The following is a 21,281-nucleotide window of genomic DNA, read 5'->3' on the forward strand; positions in this document are numbered from 1 at the left end:
ATGTTTATTTTATACTCACCACTAGTTCTGTATTTGTCTGAAAAGTTTCAATGTAAACTGAGTAATGCTGATCATTCATCTGGTTTAAGATGGCTGTCATGCATGCAACAAAATGACTCTGAAAGAAAACAGAAAGAGATCAATAGAAAGGTAACAGACCTAGATTACTTTAGATATTGGATTGTAGTCTAAATCTGAACTGTTCCAAATACCTAATAAATCTTTCTATGGATGTTAAAATAAAATCAAATGCAAATGTTCACAAGCTCAGATGAAAAAAAAACATAATGTGAAATCAGAGTTCAAAAACTACCACCTCTGGTAGTTAGGCCACCTCTGGAGAAAAAAAAAGTGACATTATTTATGGAGAAGTACATAGAAGCACATGTTATGAGCTGTACTTTATATATAAAGTGCAACTAAATATTACCTGAAGACTCCTGAAATGCAGGTGATATTTCCTAGGATTCTACCATTATGAATACATAGGAAGAAAAAAATACTGTGATCAAAAATTTCTAATCAGTGTAGAACCAAATGCTGTGGTATTGAACAGGAAGAAATACTGCAAGAAAGGATGAATTTTATAGGCACTGAAGTAACTATTACAGAACTCTAAATCTTTGGCAGAATACTTTTCTCTCTCATAACTCCTCTCAAACTTCCTCAAAAGTAAATGCTTTATTTCCCTCTATTTCTAAAGTTGAAATGATGTAATATATAAAATGATTTTTAAGCCTAGGTTTTTGCTGCCATTGAATGAGACTGACAAAGATTTTTTTTATCTCTCACTAATAGCATGCTTTATTATTGTTAGTTTTCCTTGAAGACAGTGAAGAATCCTTACTGATACCTTTTAATTTTCTTAATTACTGTTTTAGGAGTGAATCTGCTTTAAATGCTTTGATTCTATTAAAATAAGAGAATCTGAAGGAGGTGAGCGTGCAAAATAGTTTTCTAGATTGATTTGACTTTGATTCTTTTCATCATGCTGGCTTAGAAGTGACAGAAGTGACTCCCCACAGTCCCTCTGATCAGAAGCTAATTTCTGCTTCAGATCAGATTCTCTGTTTAACTCCTCTTCACTTTACAAATCTGCTATGTCAGAAAGTCAACACATACATACGTTTCCAAAGTATCGAACATGCAGATTTGTCCCCGACCATTTTGTCTACCACTAAAGAAGGGAAGCCTCCTTTAACTTCAGGTTATGGCCACTAGAGGTCTTTTACTTTCATATGTTAGCTGCTGTTCAGTTTGTACTGCCTTTTTTTTATTTATTTATTCCTGCGTGAGCAGATCTAGTACACTTCTTGCATATAAACAGTGACAATTACAATATAAAAGACCTATCATACCTTATTTTGGAGTAACATTAGAGCTAGTGAGAGGCTTACCTACTTAGTAAGACTAAGAAGACATTTCCTGTGGGTAAACTCAAAGATTTCAGGTAAGGTATCGTGTGTGTTCTCGGGTACTAATGCTTTTTTAAAAAGAAATGCTGATTTTCCTGCTGTAGAAGTTCACTTTAACAGTTCTGAATCAGAAAAATGTTTTTTGTGATGTTAAATTTGTAAGAGGCAGTAATAATGAATTGCAAAGGATGCAGTAATGAAACTGTCATTTTTTTTCTTTCTGATGTCTTGATTTTGGGAAAAAAAAACTGACAGAAGTTAGAGAATATTGTACATTTAAAACAACCTTTATTTTTATTAAACTTATGCCACAAATGCCTTTCTATACTCATATTAAATAATCATTTCTTGAAATAAGTAGCATTTCTTTACAAGCCTAGAATAGATCTATTATGTTGCTTAAAGGCATAAAGACATGAAGGAGGTTGTATTTTGTTGCTCTTGTAACCAACTTCTAAAATGTGTCTAGCTATATCTATTGTTATGGTACAGCATGAATGCCTAATCTTAATCATCATGTATTGTCATTTTATAATTAATAGATCATACGTTTTGATTACTAAAAAAAGCCAGAAACAAAGATCACACATTACTATACAGGTACTTTGCACCACACATATCAATTTCATATTAGTGTGACTTAATGCTACCTTACAAATAAAAAGGTGACAGCTGGTTTGCTACTAGAACTTACTCCATCATTTCCAGACATCTGTAAAGCAGGAAAATATGCCAATACAATTTAATCTCTAATAATTTTTTTTGCCCATAATCTCAGTTATTAGAAATTAATTGCTTGCTCTTTCATGGGTTAAATGCTTGCCCCTCCCATTCTAAACTGAAACACCAGCAATAAACATCCACTTCTCAGATGCAGCCTTGGATAATTCAAGTATTCATGCTCTCTCAGCTTCACCATTAAAACAGCCTCATTTAGGAATATAGAGAGCTGTGATCAAATCTGCAAATCTCTGTGCTCTTAAATTCTCCCATGCTGTTTAAGTACCTGCTACTAAAATATGCAAAGAACATGACATGCTTGAAAAAGGCTATTTTCAGTTCTGCATGGTAACTTCCTATGACACTTTGAATGAAGACTGCACGCTCGATAGATAGAAGAAATGTGGAATCAAGCACAGCCTACAAAAACAATGCTGAAGATATAAAAGTTTATTTCATTAAATCAAGTATTAGGTGTAAAGACTGAATAGTGTAAAACAAAAGGTTGCACATAACAAGATGAAGTTCAAGCAGAAGCCTAGAAAGTCATTTCAGCTGTGTTTAGGATTTATCCAAGGAATTAAAGCAGAGAGGCTGCTTAAAACTAGGTCAAATGTGTAAAAAAAAAAAAAAAAAAAAAAGTATCAAGTAAACACTCAGTTGATGAGAGACTACTAAGAATAATAAGAAAAACTATCACAAGTAACACTGGAATATATTGTAATTCTTCAAAGGGATACAATAAGAAGGATGTTTTCCAATTTTAAAACATTCATACACATTTAGGTATAATGGAATCCAGGAACAGAAGAAGCACTGAATTCTAATTTTGAATTAATAAATTGGTTGATATGCTTTCAAAAAGTGATTAAAGAAAAAATAAAGTAAAGAAATAGATTAGGAAATAGATTAGGAAATAGATAGCATTGCCAGCCGGAGTAGGAATACAAAGTAAATGGGAAGTCAAATGAAAATAAGACACAGGAGAAAATCTCAGGAAATAATCAAATTTTCTGTTTGCTGGAAAGAAGAAGAAGAAAAAAGGCATTATTATATCGAATTCATCAAATTTTAATGAATTATAATGCTGGCTTCCTTTATTATAAGCACTGGAAAGGTTTAGCTAAAGTAAAAGAAATTGGTTGTTAAGGTCAATATGTGAGTATTAGCTGTGGATACAACATGCACAGAAGAAGCATCAGAAAAATATTAGGGTCAAATGAATAAGACAACAAACTTCAACACCTAGCAACTAAATCCCAGCATACTTTATAATAGCAAATGGTGACAGGTTGCCGTAGTAACTTCAGATAATACCAGCACCACAAAAATAAATACAGTAAATGCACCGGGAAAGCAAACAGCAACAGAAACATGGTAGAACGAAGCTCCACTTCAGAACTAATGTAAAAGTATTTCAGTGGCTATTCTGTGAGTAATTTTTGTATAGGTGGACTTCTGGAATGATGAAGGAAGACAGTTATTTCACCTACTGAAATAATATTTACCCTCAGTGACAGAGAGATTTACCAACACAGAGCCACAGTGTAAAGACATAACTCTGTGTACATCATTAAAAAGCAAATAAAACGTAAACATGAATAATTTCTAAAAATTCAAGCACTTTTGATGTCCAAAGACATTGCAGTTATATTTACACCTGCTTTTTAACAGAAGCTTGATGCTTTAAGTGTTCGGTTTGCTTACATGGTATTTTCTTTGTTCAATTACTTTCTTCATTCATATAATGTAACCAAAAGGACATGCAGCTATATAAGTAGTAGGTTATCAGACTGATAAGTACAGGAAAATACTGTAACACAATACATTGTAATAGCAGCTGCTCCGTAAGATTTAAAATCAAGCAAGCTAGATAATCAAGGCAGTTCTGAAATTATTTCATTCAAGACTTTCTTAGACATATATAAGAGCACTGAGACAAAGTTTTATGGCATGATAGCAGCATGATATTTTTAGAACACACATCCTTTGGCATTTTTCTTTTACTCTTTTAAAAAAATATTTTGCTGATTTTCCAACAATATTCAAAAATAAAATTAATTCTGTACAATACTTCTACTGCAGCTGCAATTTGTTTCTGTAAATCCACCCCAGAATTTCTGCAGTCCACAGCTAGGATAAAGGCTGTAATTGATTGATCCTATGAGTAAGTCTGTAGTGAAGCAGGGTTCTAAAATTTACTGCCTTTCCCAGACAGTCTTTCACAAAAACATCTAAAACACACACAAAATACAAGCTGTCAAAGAATAAGATGAGCAATATTACGTTTTTTTTCCCAGTCAGAAAAAAAAGTATTTATTGTACTAAAGTTTGGTTGGCCTCTTGCAGGTAAAAGGAGTGAAACAAATAAAATAATGCCTGGGATGTGCAGGATCTGTTCCTCTAGAAATGTAAGAGCAGAAAAAAAAAACCCAACCCAATAACAGGGTATTTCCAATTGTATAGTACTACAAAATAAAACACACAGTCTGCAATAGAGATCGACAACTAGGCCTAGAAGAAATGGCTTGAATTAAGCAATTTATTCTTGCGTGCACAAAAAGTTAATCCAAGAAAGAGCAGTAGCATCTTTTACTTCTAAACTATGTACTTTAAATCTATGCATTTTGAGAAGACAGATGTCTTAAACTGGTGATTCACTTCTTTAAAACAGAATAGAGCCAGCTCATCTATTCCCAGAACTCAGCCACCCTTTAATTCATTTTGTTCATTTTCAGCTGAACTAAACATAAGACAAGAACAGAAAAAATAAATCTAAAAGCTCAACTGCACAATCAGAGATGAGGCAATACAGTGTCCTTCTGAATGGCCAAAGTAAGGCTTTATCAGAAAAGTTACCCTTAAAGTTACAGAAGCTTCAAAAACTTGCCTCTTGCTTTAAGATAATCTTACAGAGAAAATCAGGCTCAATGAAAATAGCTCTCCAATAACTCCTGTCCATCATATAAACAAATCTACAAACTTGCACATAATTACGATTAATAAATAGTAAATTTCTAAGAAATGCACTAATACATATTATTGTCAACTAAATAAGATGGGAGTTTTTTAACCATTTCTATTTCTGTATAAGTACAGCTCTACTTGAGCTTCCCAAATGCAACAATTTGTATCAAAAGTCCATGAGAATCTCACCAAACCCTGAAGCCGTTAATGGAAAGAGTCTTGGAGTCTGTGTAACAACATACATTACTTTTGAAGAAAAAAACCTTTGTTTTCCCAAGGTACACACAAACCGGTAATGAAACATGAGCAGTCACCGATATTTAGGTATTGATTAGGCTGGGATTAAAAACAGCACTGCCTTCCTGCTTGGATTAATCCTTGTGCTAGATCACAGCCTGCCTTTGTAAAGCGTAGTGCTTTTTTGTCATTAGGTATAGCTAAGCTAGCAAAAAAAGAATCCACACTACTCCTTCTGTTTGTTTGTTTTAGCAGCTGAAACACCCAGATAAAGTCAAACTGCTGTATGTGAGGAGCCTGGTGCTAGTTTCTGATATTTTATACGTATGCTGCTGTCAAAGTGCTTTCAGTTTGGCAGCTCTAATTGTCATTTGTCCCTTTCCAAATTAAGATCATTGAACTGGTACTCTGGTAACCAGTTTAACTTTGTAAAATGAGCAATAAAACCAGGTTAGAAATTGAAAGAGGTATTATGCCATTGTGTTTATCGTTTTTGTTAAGGAAGGAACATTTGTCTTTATCTCCATATTTGTTATGCCTCTGATATTATCTGCATGTGTCTTCTGAACAGTTTTACAAGGATATTTTTTTTACGGTTAGGTGCTGCAATAAACAATGTGTGGGAACATCAATATATATCTAACAAAACATACAAAAGGAGAACTATGATTTGAACTACTCCAACCTACACCTCCACTAAAAACAATTCCAAATTAATACTATCAACTCCAATATCAGTTTCAGAACTAAACTACTGAAATTTGTCATAGAAACTGATTAGGTCATAGTATATAGGATATAGAAGTTACACCTGAAGCTATTTCTGAGGAGCTCCTTTAAAGTAATAATTTTAAATTAAAAAAGCCTACAATTTTGTGAATATAACCTCGTTGCAGTCACTAATGTGATGTACTGCTTGTAAGGCACAAGGAGTAAAGGATATAACTACTGTAAAATTACTGGCAATGCTATGACAGCCCCCAGGAGGACGTCTCAGAGATACAAAACACAATAAAGGTGTTCTTCATTCCTGAAACACCGAAGTAGGGCTGGCCATATTACAGACAACACTGTAACTTAATATGCAGACTGCTCGTTTCTTTTCAAACTCACCAACAATGCCACAATCATGTGAAATATTCACCGCATAGGCTGTTCTGCATTGTTTTTAGAGGAGTCTTGGAAAACACAGATAAAGAGATTTTAAGACAATTACTTAAAGTGATTAACTTGCAGACAACTTTTTAGGGATTTGACATCCTATGAGGAACACGATTCTCAGTTTATTTGTAGACTTTACTGTGTATGTGCTATCTTCCTGTCTCCTTTGAAGTTTACTGCCTTCCCATGTAGAAAATTCATTTCAGACTACAAGGTATTTTTGAGAACACTTATTTCCATGCAGTTTTTGAGTATGCATATTTCAATCTTCTCAACTCCCGGACACCTTCAAAATGTGAGCCTCAGAAAACACTGAATTTCAAAGCAAACAACACTGAAAGACAAACAAGTGCCCCACAACTCAGGACAGTGCTGATTTACTGCAGAAATGATTATCAGTAATTAACTTCTCTAAAAATAACTTCGTTAGCTAAAGCAAAATTTGCATTCATACAATTTATAAAAGCAGATGTGAGCTATCTGATATAAGGCAAACAAGTTGTGGTGGTTTGGGGTGGGTTTTTTTGCCCTTGATATCACTGGGACATTTGCTTATGTTGCCCAGAGAAATTACATATTAATTTCTTCAGCTCGGTTCAGAGACCTTGCTGTGTTTATAGGTTTTAATCTCTCCTTTAGTGACCACATCAGTAGATTATAAAAGTGTGATCGATATCCTTTGTGTTCTGTCACCTCAGAAATGCATTATCAAGATGACAGTAAAATGCTCATCTACCCTTTTGTGATTTTTTTTTAAATCAGATTGCAGCACTCCTCTCTTAAAGGACTCGAAGACAGACTAGGCACAAGGCCTGCTTGGTTCTAGCTGCTTTCAAAAAACACATATTGACGTATCATCTCACCTTTTTTCTGATGTTGTACTGTCTTCTTAATTGTCTTATGGAATTTATCATCTTGTTAAATGCACCACAAAAAAACTCATGATCTTACTGCACTTTATCCTCCTATGCAGCTGTACCTTTTCTTCATCTTGTTTCTATATGCATAGTACATAGCATGCTGAAAGATCCATAGTTACTGAGTCTCTTGCCCACAACTTTAGAGCTCTGTGGTACCTCAATACGATCCTCTAACTGCAGTCTCCTTTTATTTATGTCAGCATTCTAAAACTAATAAGAGATTTTGCAAAAACTATCAAGATTCAGAGCCGAACACATCACAGCACTTTGTGCACAAGCAGAGGTGCACAGCAAACAGAAAAACTGTAAATGCATCTTCGTAGTATATGTTTTTCAACTTGTCACCCCCTGTGCTTCAGTCATTAAGAGCCTTTGTGTTCCAGCCGAATGCCCAGGCCCTGTTCAACTTAGGCCTTTTTCAACTTACTGGATTCGCAAATAAAAAAGCTGTCAATAAGCATATTTTATCTCTAAATATCATGGGGCAAAATAGTTATTTCTGTACACTTAGAAATTGTTAGTACTGACACAATTTAAAACTCTCATTACCTGAGTCAGCAATAATCACAGCATAAAAGAATTGTATTTTATTAAAGTGAGAAAAACAAATCATCCACTTGTCTTACCCCAGTGGTACCAAATCTGAATGATTTGCTATCTTACTGCTTTGAAGAATTAACAATACTTAGTCATACATATTTTGAAATAATGCTGCACATGGCAATAATGCTATAAATTGGAATTCATACCTCTAGTAAACTGAGTTGCAGCACAGCTAACATTCAGTGCCTGGGGCTCTTAATAGTGGGTGTGCTGGAAAGCATACAGAGCAATTGCAAGACTACAGTACTTTCCAGGTGCAAATAATTAACTGCAGTGCTTTATTTTCAAAACTTTTCCTAACAAATATTAAGTAATCTGGAAAACAACTTTTCTCTACCTTTAGAAAAGATAGCTAGGCAATAACTACAATTTATTTTTAAAGGCACTTGTACTGCATAATCTGGACACCTCACAAGCAATGTTGAACCATATATAGGACATAAAAATAAAAAGGACAGAAGTGGGCTATAAAATGACAGACTAGAATCACAGGGAACTGAAGATACCAGCTGGTGAACAAAACTGAAAGCATGGCTGTAAAAATTTGTCTTCAGTTTTCCTGAAAGTCTACACTACGGACAATATGAAATAGATATTAAAATCTGCAAATGCAAAACCAAAGGAAGGGAGCTGCCAAGGAGCAAAGAAACAAGTAACACCAAAGAGTTTTCTGTCGTGTATTCCTTGTGTATTTAACTATAATCCATCATCAAATATGCTAACATCATCACATTGGTACATCCTGAGGTAAAATAACTCATAGCAGATACAGACAATAAGGAAAGGTTTCCCTCTTGCTCTGCTGTTCTCACCAATCCCTCTCAAGATTGGATAATTCTGGCTTATGATAGTTCAGGAGTGAAACGAAACAGAATTTTTACATGAACCTCCACTAACAATCACATCAACTCTTATATCACTTACTCATTTCACAAAAAACTGAAAGAGAAGGCATTCCAGTTCACTAGACTGTCTTAATAGGCTGTACTAAGAAGGATAAAACTTGAGAAGAGATTCCTCTGGTACTGAAAAGCAGCCATGATCATAATTGATACCAGATTTTCTTAGGAGTCCTTCTCCACCTGCAGCTTTTCTCATCAAATAACAGGGAGGCTAACAGGAAATGCCCTTTTCTGTATATACCTGCCAAAGTCAATCAGCATAATTTCCATACCTCCAGCAGTAACTGTCAGCCAATTTCTGGTAATCCAGTCTCTAAACTGCCATAATTCAATTCCCTCACACTGAAATATTTTTCAGAACCAAAAGGTTAGAAACATCTACAGCAAGGTATATTCAGCCTAGTACTTAAAAACTGCAACTAATGAGAGCAAAACATAACTGTCATTTGCATTTCTGATGTCACCCACTGCCCTGCATGAATAGAAGTAAAATAAATAAATAAATAAATAAATAAAGTCTCAAGATTCAGATTTTAAATTCCAGCTGTGTTACCATGATGAGATAAGGCATAAGCTTTCTGCACAGGTTTCCACTCTTTCATAGGAAACCCAGAGTCATGGGAGAATGTATTTAAGCAAGAACCTGCATGCTTTTTTTCTCTTACCATCTCCCAACATATGCAGGATGTTTAATGTGTATGTGACAGTTGTCCCCTCCATATGATTCAATGAAAGCAAACAAATACTGTAATGATAGAAACAATTAAGTGCAAAAGTAAGACCAGCAACTTCCTTCTCTTTTTAAATAACTTAGATTAGAAACAGTCTTTCCTCCAATTCAAATTTCATGCGTGCATCCCACATATGTATAGTTCAATATACGTGGTAGAGACATACAGTTCATTATGACCTTTTCAAAATCCTGAAGCACAGCAATGACAATTCCAAAAAGTTTTCATAGGAAGAGGCTTTTTTTTTCTTTTTTTAACATACCTTGCCTTACTGCATTCTACATGGATATCTTTTCTCAAAGGCACACATCACTCTTCTAACCTTTAATTAACTGAAATTTAACATAACATGCAATACTGTTTTCCTAGTGTTTGAATTTTAGTTTTAGAGAACCATATATGTTCCTACCTAAAGGTTCTGCAGCTCATAAACAAATACAGAAGAATCATATTCAGTATATACAAGTGGGACAGAGATCATGTTTCCTTTTTTTTAAAAGCAGATTTACATACATCAAGATAAAAATAATCCCAATAAGGAAATAATGGTTTCTGTTTGTCCAAATCAGTAAGACTGAAACCAAAAGACACCTATTCTCAGTATGCAAAGAAGAGAAATTCAGATTTAAATAAAAGTTGCCAAAGTCAAACTGAATGGATATACTTTGCAACAACAATCTGAGTTTTTGTTTATCTCCCTCTGTGCAGCTGGACTTTCAGTGAACACTTATCAAATACACACTGAGCCATTTTAAAAGTTACTACTGCATGCTACAGCCAACATACAGATCTGAAGGCGGGCTGTAAGAAAGGACAAATTCTTTAGCAGGATCTGTTGTGATTGCAGAATGGGAAATGGTTTCAAACTAAAAGAGGAGAGATTTAGACTGAATATAAGGAAGACATTTTCTACAATAAGGGTGATGAGACACTGGAACAGGTTGCCCAGAAATGTGATGGATTCAAAGTCAGGCTGGATGGTGCTCTGAGAAGCTGGATTGAGCTGTAGGAGTCACTGTTCATTGCAGGGGAGTTGGGCTAGATAGCACTTAAGGGTCATTTCCAACTCAATTCTGTGATGATACAGATCTCTGTGTAACACGAGATTCTCATGTTAAATGAATCCCTGAAAAGATCAATGTGGAACAAGCACTCTGAAGAAACATGAATTTCTTAATGAAATTATCTCTTTATCCTAAGAAAAAGTTCGTCAGCTTTTGTTGCTCTGAGGATAGTTAAAAAAAAAAAAATCCAGAGGGATGATGGGAAGGGACTTTGTTACAGAAACAGCATAAGACTCTTGAGATGGATTGGGTTTACTCTTTCTCTGACTAGAAAAGTCGTAGTCTAAGTTAACAAGTGTTGTAAACACTTTATAGGAAGAAGTTCAGAACAGAAATGAAAAAATGTTAACCTCAGCAAAATGAAGTTGTGAAAAAAACAAGCTCAAAAATTCAGACAATAAAGATATGACTTTGCAAGATGTTGCTATCTTTTGTTTGATACTCCACTAGTTGAAACAACATACACTAGACTGGCAGGAAAATTAAAAACTACACAAACCACAGAAGATATAGAGAAAAATCATCTGGTAATTCATGAGTAACTACTATTTGAAAGAACAACTAGATCCCAGAAGTTTCAATTAAGGTAGTGGATACCAGGAGAAAGGTGCCAATGCCCATATATTCAAAACATTATATACGTAAGGTCAAAAGTAAACCAAAAGTAATGCCTCCTATTTATGTCCATGGAAAATACGACAAAGAATGGAATAACATTAATTGATAGAGAACATCCTCACCTACAAAACACTCTTTTTCAACACAGTTACCACTGTTAGCTATGCATTTTTTTTGCCAGCAATGAACAAGAGCCTGCGTGCTGCACTCATAAAGATCTGCACCTGTGGAGGTGAACCACAGTTGAAACAGCTGAAACACACTACTCACCACCTCACTGTGCTCACATCTACTGCTTGGTCTCCACAAATGTTCGACAAACATTGATGAATACCAGTGGGTACCATTTTTTCCACGTGGAAGAATTCAGTTTCACCTCTTTGATTCATATGGACATCCATGTCAGACGCTACTGTGTCAGACTGCCCCTCTGCTTCCACCTGTTGTACACCATCAAAATGTAATGGAATACTGGAGGGCAGGTTCAACCTCTACTGCCATCCCACTAATAGCCATCTCTGACATGGTGAGCCAACAGAATAAAACAGAAGGTACTTATTTGGAGTGGCCCTCATACCTTTCCTACAGCAGTGATAAAGACACAAGTGTGGTAGTGGGAAGGCAAACTGCAACCCTTTAAATGCAGGTTTTAGATTGCTACTCAAGAAATACATTAAGTTTAGTTGCTGGCTTACTTGTTAAAGCTACCCAACTGAAGAAAAAGGTTAAAAGATAAACATTATTAATGAGAGTGGCTCCAATCAAAGTATTGAGGCCTGCAAAGCAATAATCTCTGAACTGCACGTCTACCTACGCACAGACTATATATCTATGTCTACATACAGATACACACATGTTGGCGTTTTAAAAAGTCTGGATGTAGACGTACAGTAATTTAAGATGTAATATGTATGTCTACACTTTTACATAAACAGAAGGCACTTCCAAATATCTTTTCAATGAACAAGAAAATAGTAGAATACCATATTCTTACAAGAAAAAGCAGTGAAATTTTATGATATGAACCAGCTATTTGGGCACTTTCCAACTCACCAACCTGTCACATTGGATAACTTCCATCTCCCTGAAAGCACTCAAGCATTTCTTCAAGAGAAATTTCCCAGTTTTAAGTACAGTTACCTCTGTAAACACTGCCAAAAAAAAAAAAAAAAAGGCTTCTAAGCTATTTACTTAGGACTGAATTTACCAGTAAAACTTTGTTTAGATTCTCTCCCTATAATAAATTTTGAATTAACAACCACTAATATATGCTCCAGAAGAGTTTTTTTATAATCTATGAAATCTATGCTTTTTGTAATCTATGAAACCTTTTGCTCCAGAACACCCAATGGGCTGTATCATCTCATGTCTTCAAAGGAGGTAGTTGATGTTTATTTTTAAGTAAAATAACAGAATTTCAAGTAACACAGTTTTGAAAGTTATCTTAATAAATAAGTGAAAATCCTCACTGTTGTTATTTTTCACTGCATCTTCAACACTTCATGCAGAATGGCATCACATCATCTCAAGCAAAGTATAGCCAAGTCACAGCCCATTTGTATTCTTAAAACTTGCTCAGCCAAGACCCTTTTTTTTTTTTTTCCCCAAGGGTAAATACCATCTTCCCTGGCTTGTCTCACCAATCTGAAGTAATCTTCAAATCTTGCTGTTTTATTGCTCAGAGACAAAATCCTATAATCTCTCCCACTGCTAAAATCTTCTCTTTTTGAAGTTAGAAAGTTGCATCATGTATTACTGATCTATAGTAAATTCTTCTCTGTATGCACCCCGATCCCATCTTCAGCTGGTTCACCAAACCTACTAGCAGGATTTGAATAAATAAATAAATAAAACTGTGGTTTTTGGTGCTTAGGTAAAGTTTGTTCAGCATTGCCGAAACCGCTGCAGAAGGGAACCTTTGAGCACATACAGGAACACAAACAGAGATCTGTGGCAATGCTCACAGTCAGAACTAAATTTTCTACATATTGATCAAAAAGAATAAATAATAAAAGAATACTACCCAAGACAACATACTCACTGGAGACATCTTCAGATACAAAACTGCGCTACAGAAATTATTTCGTCTCTCACAATAACAAATGTATTCACCTTCATAAACAGCATTTTGCTTTATTCTGCAGGACTCAAAAAAATAAGACTCCTTGCTGTGACTGGTGAACATCCCTGCACACATAGAGGTCATTTAAAAAATCGCTCTCAGCAGCTTCATGTTTCCTTCTTTCTGTCAGCTTTTTCCTATATTTCATTACAGTATGCAATTTTGTACTGTAGGGGAATTGTTTTTTAATTTGTAGGCTCTGCACCTTTCATACATTTTCAGTTGAAAATATTTCCCTCACAAGCCTGCTTGCAGCTCACCTATACTCTCAGTACATCTCCATCCACGCTCTTATGCAAGAAGCTATGTAAAATATGTGCTATAACTTCTACTCTCAAAGGCTTTTTCAGGAGAGAATTTCAGTTATTTCAAGAGAATACTTTTGTTTCGATACCGATGAGATACTGCAAGTAAATGTTGTGAAAGCATTAAGATTTGCATATGAAGTTACTCACTGCATGACATACTGTCCTGGAGATGTATAATTTTTGCAAGCAACAAATATTTATTTTCCACATGCTATCTTTGAACATTAACACCATAAAAGAAGGAAATTAAGTCTCACTTGAGACTCTAATATCCTCAGCAGCTTTTGGACATTTGCAATTTGAAGGAAAAGTGGTGACTGGAAAATAATGAGACAGGGATATTTCATGTTAACATCAGTGCTTAAAGATGGTGACTGCCTCTGTTCAATATATACTGCAAGAACTAGGTACTTATTTTGTAGGCTTGAAAGGCAGGGAAAGGCACTACAGAGTGTCTATCTAAGTGGTCAAAATAAGACTAAAAATCTCCTGAATGTTAAAAAGTTGTCATTTCAGAATTGTGCTATTTTGGAATTAAGACTGAAGCTCTAACAGAATAAATAAGGGTAACATTTAAAATATTAAATTAATTGATGTATTGTGAATAAAACCACTACAGAAACATAAAATCCCTATATTTAGGGAGGCCACATCAAGGAAACTAAAGATGCCTTTGTCTGTAATTTGCAGGGTTCAGAGGCTTTTCTGAAAGTGCTGATGTCCTGGCTTTCTACGTATGATTTCCAAAAGTGAAGCTTTCAAGCACAGCAACACAAAAGCAGGCCAAAAATGTTCTTTGGCTTTCACTAAAACTCCCATTCATACTTCCTTTATAGCTTTTAAAAAAGCTCTATGAAACTCCCACAGTTTGTACTGATGTTAGAGACATCTCCTGACAACAATGCTTGTTCCACCGTTTCCTCTCTCCTTCTAACCAAAGAGAAATAAATTCCAATCAGTATAAGCCTTTTTTCTTTGCCCCTTGCTAATTTCACAAACAAATTGCTCTGTTAAAGGATCAAGTCAAGCATTTTGCTTAAACAAGAGAAAGCAAATAGATGCTTGAACAACCTGAAAGCATCATTAAAGTCTATCAGAAGATCAAACAAAATAATGAAGTTAACAAACCAAAGATGCCCCTATCTGGAAGGAATGGCTTAGCTGAGAAATTTGCAGTACAACGATAACAAATTCATACAGTTAAATCTAATCCTAATTTAAGCTATCACCATTAGCTTTAGTAACTATTAAATATATTTCAACTAATAATAATATATATATTAAAGAATATAACTTGTATGACAGGTAACTGTGAAGCATTATACATTTTTATCTGTACTTTGTCACTTTTTTTTTTTAACTAGTAATGAATGTTCCCAGGTATGACGGAAATTGTCTAATAGTAACTTCCCAGCAAATTCTGGAGTAAACTTTCCAGCAGAATTGTAACACTGGACTTGAACAGCACCCTACATAGCCAGGCAGCTAACAGCTTATACTGAAGAGATATATTTCAGCTTGGGTCAATACTCAAGTTGACCCAAGTCCATGAAAAGACACACGGGAAAAAAGAATCATAATAGTTTAAATTACTAATATGTTTAATTTATTAGTAGTTAGAAGTCCCAACCAGTGTTCATCCCCTTATGCTCTTTGTACCCTAACTACTTGCATTGTGTGCAAACATTTAGGGTACAGATCTTTGCCTAAAATATCAAAATCCACTACTTGATTTTAACCATCATGTAAAACATCTGATGCAATCAGTCATACAGAAAACAAATATTCTTTTTCCAGATATTTACCCACCAAGAAAAGCACTGCACTTCTAACGAAGATCAGTACTGCCACATACTTACAGCTGCAGGTTTTCACCAGTATCCTACTATAACAGTATCAATCAAAATTAACAAGTCTCTTATGCATTCTATAAAGCATTCTATATAAAAAATCACCTTTGTGACTTAACACTCTTTCAAAAATTTTTAGTGTTCAGATGGGTACATTTTACACAAAATGTGGTGTTACACACTAATGACATGCTAAGCCTGATCCAATCAAGTTCTACATGGAACAACAGCATGGAAAGTTCTTCTGAACGCGAGACAAGTCTAAGTGGAAACCTGACAATGAGGTACTTAACTGAGCCAACAGGTCCTTTCACTAAGCCACGAGCAAGTCACATCTCCAGCTGAATATACACAATATTTTTTTCACATCTTAGCACATAAATGCTTCAAGAAAACACTATATCCTAAAATCCTACAAAAATTTCCTCCTAAAAGATGGTAAGATTCAGACAGGAAGAGGATGAAAAGTAACACATGAAGAAAAAGATGAACCACATTTCTTATACTCAGGGAATGCCTGTGGTGCTAAAAGGGGCACTGAGAACATGAAAAAAGTAACAAGAGCATAAGTATTCCTGAGCACTTGAACCAGGGATTGCAATACGTGAAATGACAGTTCTTTGTGGCTAAAAAATATTGCAGCATCCATAACTGAGAAAAAAAGTACACTCAAATATATGAGGTCAGCACTTATTTTTAAATTAATTGACAGGTGTTTGTTGTTTTGTTTTTCTTGAATAATTTTCAGAGAATGCTAAAAGATGTTTACATAATGACTTGTATTATTCTATTCTAGCCTTGTAAAATCTCCTGCTAACCTGATGTTAATATAAAAGAGCCTGCTATAAACATGAAAAAGACATTAAATTAGAGGTGAAACTATTAGAAATAATTCTGCAGCCCACTGGACTGTGATGAATTTGTCTCTGCCTTTACTGAACATAAAAATGCTAAAAAATAATAGGACCATAAACTCCACTGGGGTTTCTTATGTAATAAAAATTAAATCTGTTCATTAAAATTCATCCTAGAATGACTTACAACAACTGTTGCTCTAGATGTTACCTTTGAGAGAATACTAAAAAAAGAAAAAATGGACCAACATTAAGAACTTGGAAAATTAAATAACCACTAACTTTCATAGGTTGCTCCAAAAGTAATGCCTCCTATTTATTTCCATGGAAAATACAACAAGGAATGGACTAACATTAATTGATAGAGAACATTCTCACCTACAAAACACTCTTTTTCAACACTGCCACCACTGTTAGCTATGCATTTTTGCCAGTGATGAACAAGGGCCTGTATGCAGTACTCATAAAAGTCTGCACCAGTGCTGGTGAACCACTGCTGCTGTCACCACTGCTGAAACACACTAACCACCTCCTCACTGCTCACATCCACTGTTTGGTCTCCACAAAATGTTCGGCAAGCGTTGATAAATGCCAGTGGATACCATTTTTTTTCCACATGGAGGAATTCAGTTCCATCCCTATGCTTCATATGCACTTCCATGCCAGAGCCATTGTGTCACACTGCCCCTTCTGCTGCCTTCTGTCACACAGCAACACAATGTAATGGAATACTGGCAGGAGGGCTCAACCTCTACTGCTGTACAACCAACATAATAGAACAGGAGACATTACATTCAGAGCAGCCCTTGCACTTTGTACTTTTAGATTTAAAATTCTAATTACACTTCAGATACAGTATTTTTCATTGAGCTCTTAAATTTTAAGGTAACAAACCAATGAAGCAAACTGTGTTATATTTTTTGCTATCTCGTGTTCTTTAAAACTTATACTGCACTGAAAAGGAGAGAAAAAAGGAGAACATCTGAACATGACTCAGCTCTGAGGAAGGACTGGAGAAAAAAAAGTCAGCTTCACACCACTGCTTAAAATTAGACTAGAGGATAAAGGGAAAACAAAGCAGTTCTGAATAGCATATCATCGAATCACAGAATCAGAGGGGTTGGAAGAGACTTCTGGAGATCACCTATCCCTAGCCCCCTGCTAACACAGGTTCCCCTACAGCAGGTTGCAGAGGGAAGTGTCCAGGAGGGTTTTGAGTATCTCCAGAGAAGGAAATCACAACTTCTCTGTGCAGCTTGTTCCACTTTTCTGTCACCCTCAAAGTAAACAAGTTCCAATGAAGTAAGAATTTGTTCTAATGAAGTAAGCATTTAAAAAGGGAATTATTCACTTTTTAGCTTATATCTCTTCATTTTTCTTGAATATCTCCAACGAATGAGACTCCACAATCTCTCTGGGCAGCCTATTCCAGTGCTCTGTCACTCTGACAGTAAAGAAGTTCATCCTTGCACTACTATGGAACTTTCTGTGTTTGACTTTCTTCATGTTGCCCATTGTTCTGTTGTTGCTCACCATCTAAAAGAATCTGCCCCCATAACTTGACTGCTGCACTGAAGATATTTATAAACAGTGATGAGATCCCCTCTGTCTTCTCTTATCCAGACTGAAGAGTCCCAGTTCTCTAAGTCTTGCCTCATACAGGAGATGCTTCAGGCCCCTAATCATCTTTGTAGCTCTCTGCTGGACTCTTTCTAGAAGATCCCTGTTTTAATTTTAACTGAGGAGCCCAGAACTGGACATAGTTCTCCAGCTGTGGCCTCACCAGGGCACAGTAGAGAGTGAGGAGAACCTCCCTTGCCCTGCTGGTCACGCTTTGTTTAATGCACCCCTGGATACCATTGGCACATGGGCACACTGCTGGCTTGTGGCTGATCTGTTGTCCACCAGATCACTGCGTTGCTCCTCTCCAGCAGATCAGCCCTAACTTGTACTGATGCATGAAGTTAGTGCTCCTCACATGCTAGACTCTACACTTGTTGTTACTGAATTTCATCAGGTTACAGTCTGTCCAGCTCTTCACTCTGTCCAGGTGTTGCTGAATGGTAGCACAGTCTAGTCACTTCTCCCAGCTTTGTATCATCAGCAAACCTGCTAAGAGTGAACTCTATCTCATTATCCAAGTCACTGATGAAGACGTTGAACAAGATGGGAACAAACACTGATCCCTGAGAACACTGCTAGTTATAGACCTCCAGCTAGACTCTGTGCCACTGATCACAATCCTTTCAGCTCTGCCAAACAAGAGCGGCAGGGGAGAGAAGTTTTTGCATTATCCAGCTCCCATGGTCTTAAGTCCATTTCTGTCTTCTCTTACTAACTAGTGATATGTGTTTCACCTTAGTCTGCAGAGATATCAGAAGCGTTATCCAGCTCATTCTCAACACCTCTCATGATTTTAGAGAAAAAGGCCAACATTCATTGCATAATAATAGAAATATATCTGAATTAAACAGCTTGGCCAACATCTATTGTCAAAGTTCACAACATAGGTAGAAACTGAGAATGAGGACAACTGACCTCCAAACATGACCATCATGAATTTGTACTGGTTAACAAAAAAGTTTCTACTTCAGACAGAGATTTTTTCTTTTTGAAAAGAAAGAAAAAAAAATGCTCTGAGTGGCTTTCTTCCAAGATACAGAACTCTAATAAGGGCAGTGCTTCAATTGATGAAATATTGCATAGTAAATTATAAATTTTGGACAAGTTTTATTATGACTAGTAAATTTAGTTGTCTGAATTCTTTCTGATCACTTTTGTGCCCTTCATTATTTTCAGAAATCTCAAAGCAATGAGAAAACTGCATAAGAAATGAGTTCAATGCACTGTTTAATCCAGCTATATCCAGTATACTGACCATAACTGGCCAAAACAGAAGCATCATCATGTTCAGCAAATGTTATGGTAATACAGGAAAGATTAGCAACATTTGGAACATGAGTATAATACAATACAACCAATAAATTAAATAATCAAGGTGAATCTTTATAACAAAAATATTCCTCTAGTAGAAAATAGGTCTTACACAAGATTAAAAAATACAAATCAAATATGACAAAGTCACTCAGTCACTACAGCTCTGTCAAGTATCACTGTATCTGAAATGCTTAAATTCATCTGTTGGTTAATCTTTGGTAGGAAGACCATCTCAAAGTATCGAAATAATCTAGAGTGAACAAGGAAGTTTAAAGTGCTGATGCTCAGAAGGAAGGTGATTATATTAATTGTTTTCCTGCCCTCATAAAATGCTTTTAGCCTAGTGATTTACTTACTTAAGAAAGTCTGCCGAGATTCCTTTTCCAGGAAACACTAGATTTAACACACACATTAAAAACACAAAGTAAAATACTACTGACACACTGTCATTAAAAGAAATTAAAAAATATATTTTTTAAAAGGAGAGTAGTAAAATGGAAAATTAAGGTGTCAAACTGTAAATGAAAGAATTTGAAAACCAGATAGAATATTTAACTTTTTCCTCAAACTGCAACCAGTGAATGAAGAGACTGGAAGAAATTCACTGTTAATTCAGGGAAAAACAAACAAACAAACAAAAAGACCACCAAACAATTCACAAGGCATTTCCTGAGATCTGATGAGCAGCTGCCTAAGGAAGGGAAGGAATAGGAGAGCTGGATGCAAGGCCAGTAATGAAAACCTAGCATTCATTAATTTAATTGGGAAGTATCACATTAAAGTAGTCTGTCTGCCTGGAGCAGCTGTGGTGGGATGTAGGGAATGTTACTGCAGTATTTGGATAGGTTCTCAAACGAAACTGTAAAAAGGCTCCAGGAATTAGTGAACAATATGAGAATTTGGAACTTGGCACTAGAACATTGTTTGCAATAACAGCTTGATGTTTTTATTGTGTTAACTTGTTTATAGTGAACAAGCAGTATGGCAATTTAAGGTACTTGATGCTGGTATATCATGAAAGTATAACTTGTATTAATGTACGTATTTGTTTACTGATATCTTATGTGACATTTGTCTCTGCACTAAAATCATATGATACTTTCACTTTCTTCTAAAGCTTCATAATAGAATTGTATTGTATTATTAATTTGCTTAAATTATATTGCTTGAAGTTACATGGGACAACATAAATTTGTTATACACTGTACTAAAAAACCTTTCCCAATACATCCACCTCATTAAGTCCCCTAAATTAAAGATGGTAAAGTTTGTGCAGTGCTTGAAGAAAACATTACGCTAAGGCAATAAAAGTATGGGTAATTAAACTGCCAGTTAAACACAAATATAATTTCATGCTAGGAATTTAGACACAATATTAAGCATCTCTGTAATCATGAAAGTAAATCTCATTGGATTATTAGAAATCCTGTGGTATGTTTCCTATATTTTGCACAATTTTTTTTTATTAGTCCAATTCTATTCTATTCCAGAAGCTAGCTTAACAGTCCAGCACCATTTGTTGTATATTCTGAATTTCAGCCCAAAATGTTGTGGAGAACTCACATTTGTGAGTAAGTCCATAGCACAGATTATTTTGGTATGAATCAGCAACACCTGGAGTGGAAAATGTGCTGACTAAAAACCATACAAGTTAAATACACAAAGTTTGATTAAGACAATATATGGTGTACACTCACCTGTATGTTCTAGTTCAGGGAGCCATCATGAGCCTACAATTGTAACAACAGGGTTGCCAGCAAAATTCTATCAAAATAACTTAAGCAGATATATTAAAGCAGATATTAAAGTAACAGGATTACTCATGGCCTACGTGATCGCCAGTTATATGTGAAAGTGTCTGCACATGGGATG

The 21,281-nt window shown here is 35.4% G+C and overlaps 2 protein-coding genes across 4 annotated transcripts in view; one reads left to right on the forward strand and one right to left on the reverse strand.

The window, feature by feature from the left end:
* DOCK2 (dedicator of cytokinesis 2) overlaps positions 1-21,281 on the reverse strand; it is a 161,017-nt gene that overhangs the window by 69,289 nt on the left and 70,447 nt on the right. For both annotated transcript variants that reach the window (XM_425184.8, XM_040647091.2), the window contains exon 28: positions 20-118. In XM_425184.8, coding sequence (XP_425184.4) covers positions 20-118 — 99 coding nt within the window. The remainder of the gene's footprint in view (positions 1-19; positions 119-21,281) is intronic.
* The window catches only part of FAM196B (family with sequence similarity 196 member B), a 33,217-nt gene continuing 13,200 nt past the window's right edge, over positions 1,265-21,281 (forward strand). For both annotated transcript variants that reach the window (XM_040647108.2, XM_004944784.5), the window contains exon 1: positions 1,265-1,450. The gene's annotated coding sequence lies outside the window, so the exon portion shown is untranslated. The remainder of the gene's footprint in view (positions 1,451-21,281) is intronic.

This window comes from Gallus gallus, chromosome 13, assembly GCF_016699485.2.
Source record: "Gallus gallus isolate bGalGal1 chromosome 13, bGalGal1.mat.broiler.GRCg7b, whole genome shotgun sequence".
Taxonomy (NCBI): Eukaryota; Metazoa; Chordata; class Aves; order Galliformes; family Phasianidae; genus Gallus; species Gallus gallus.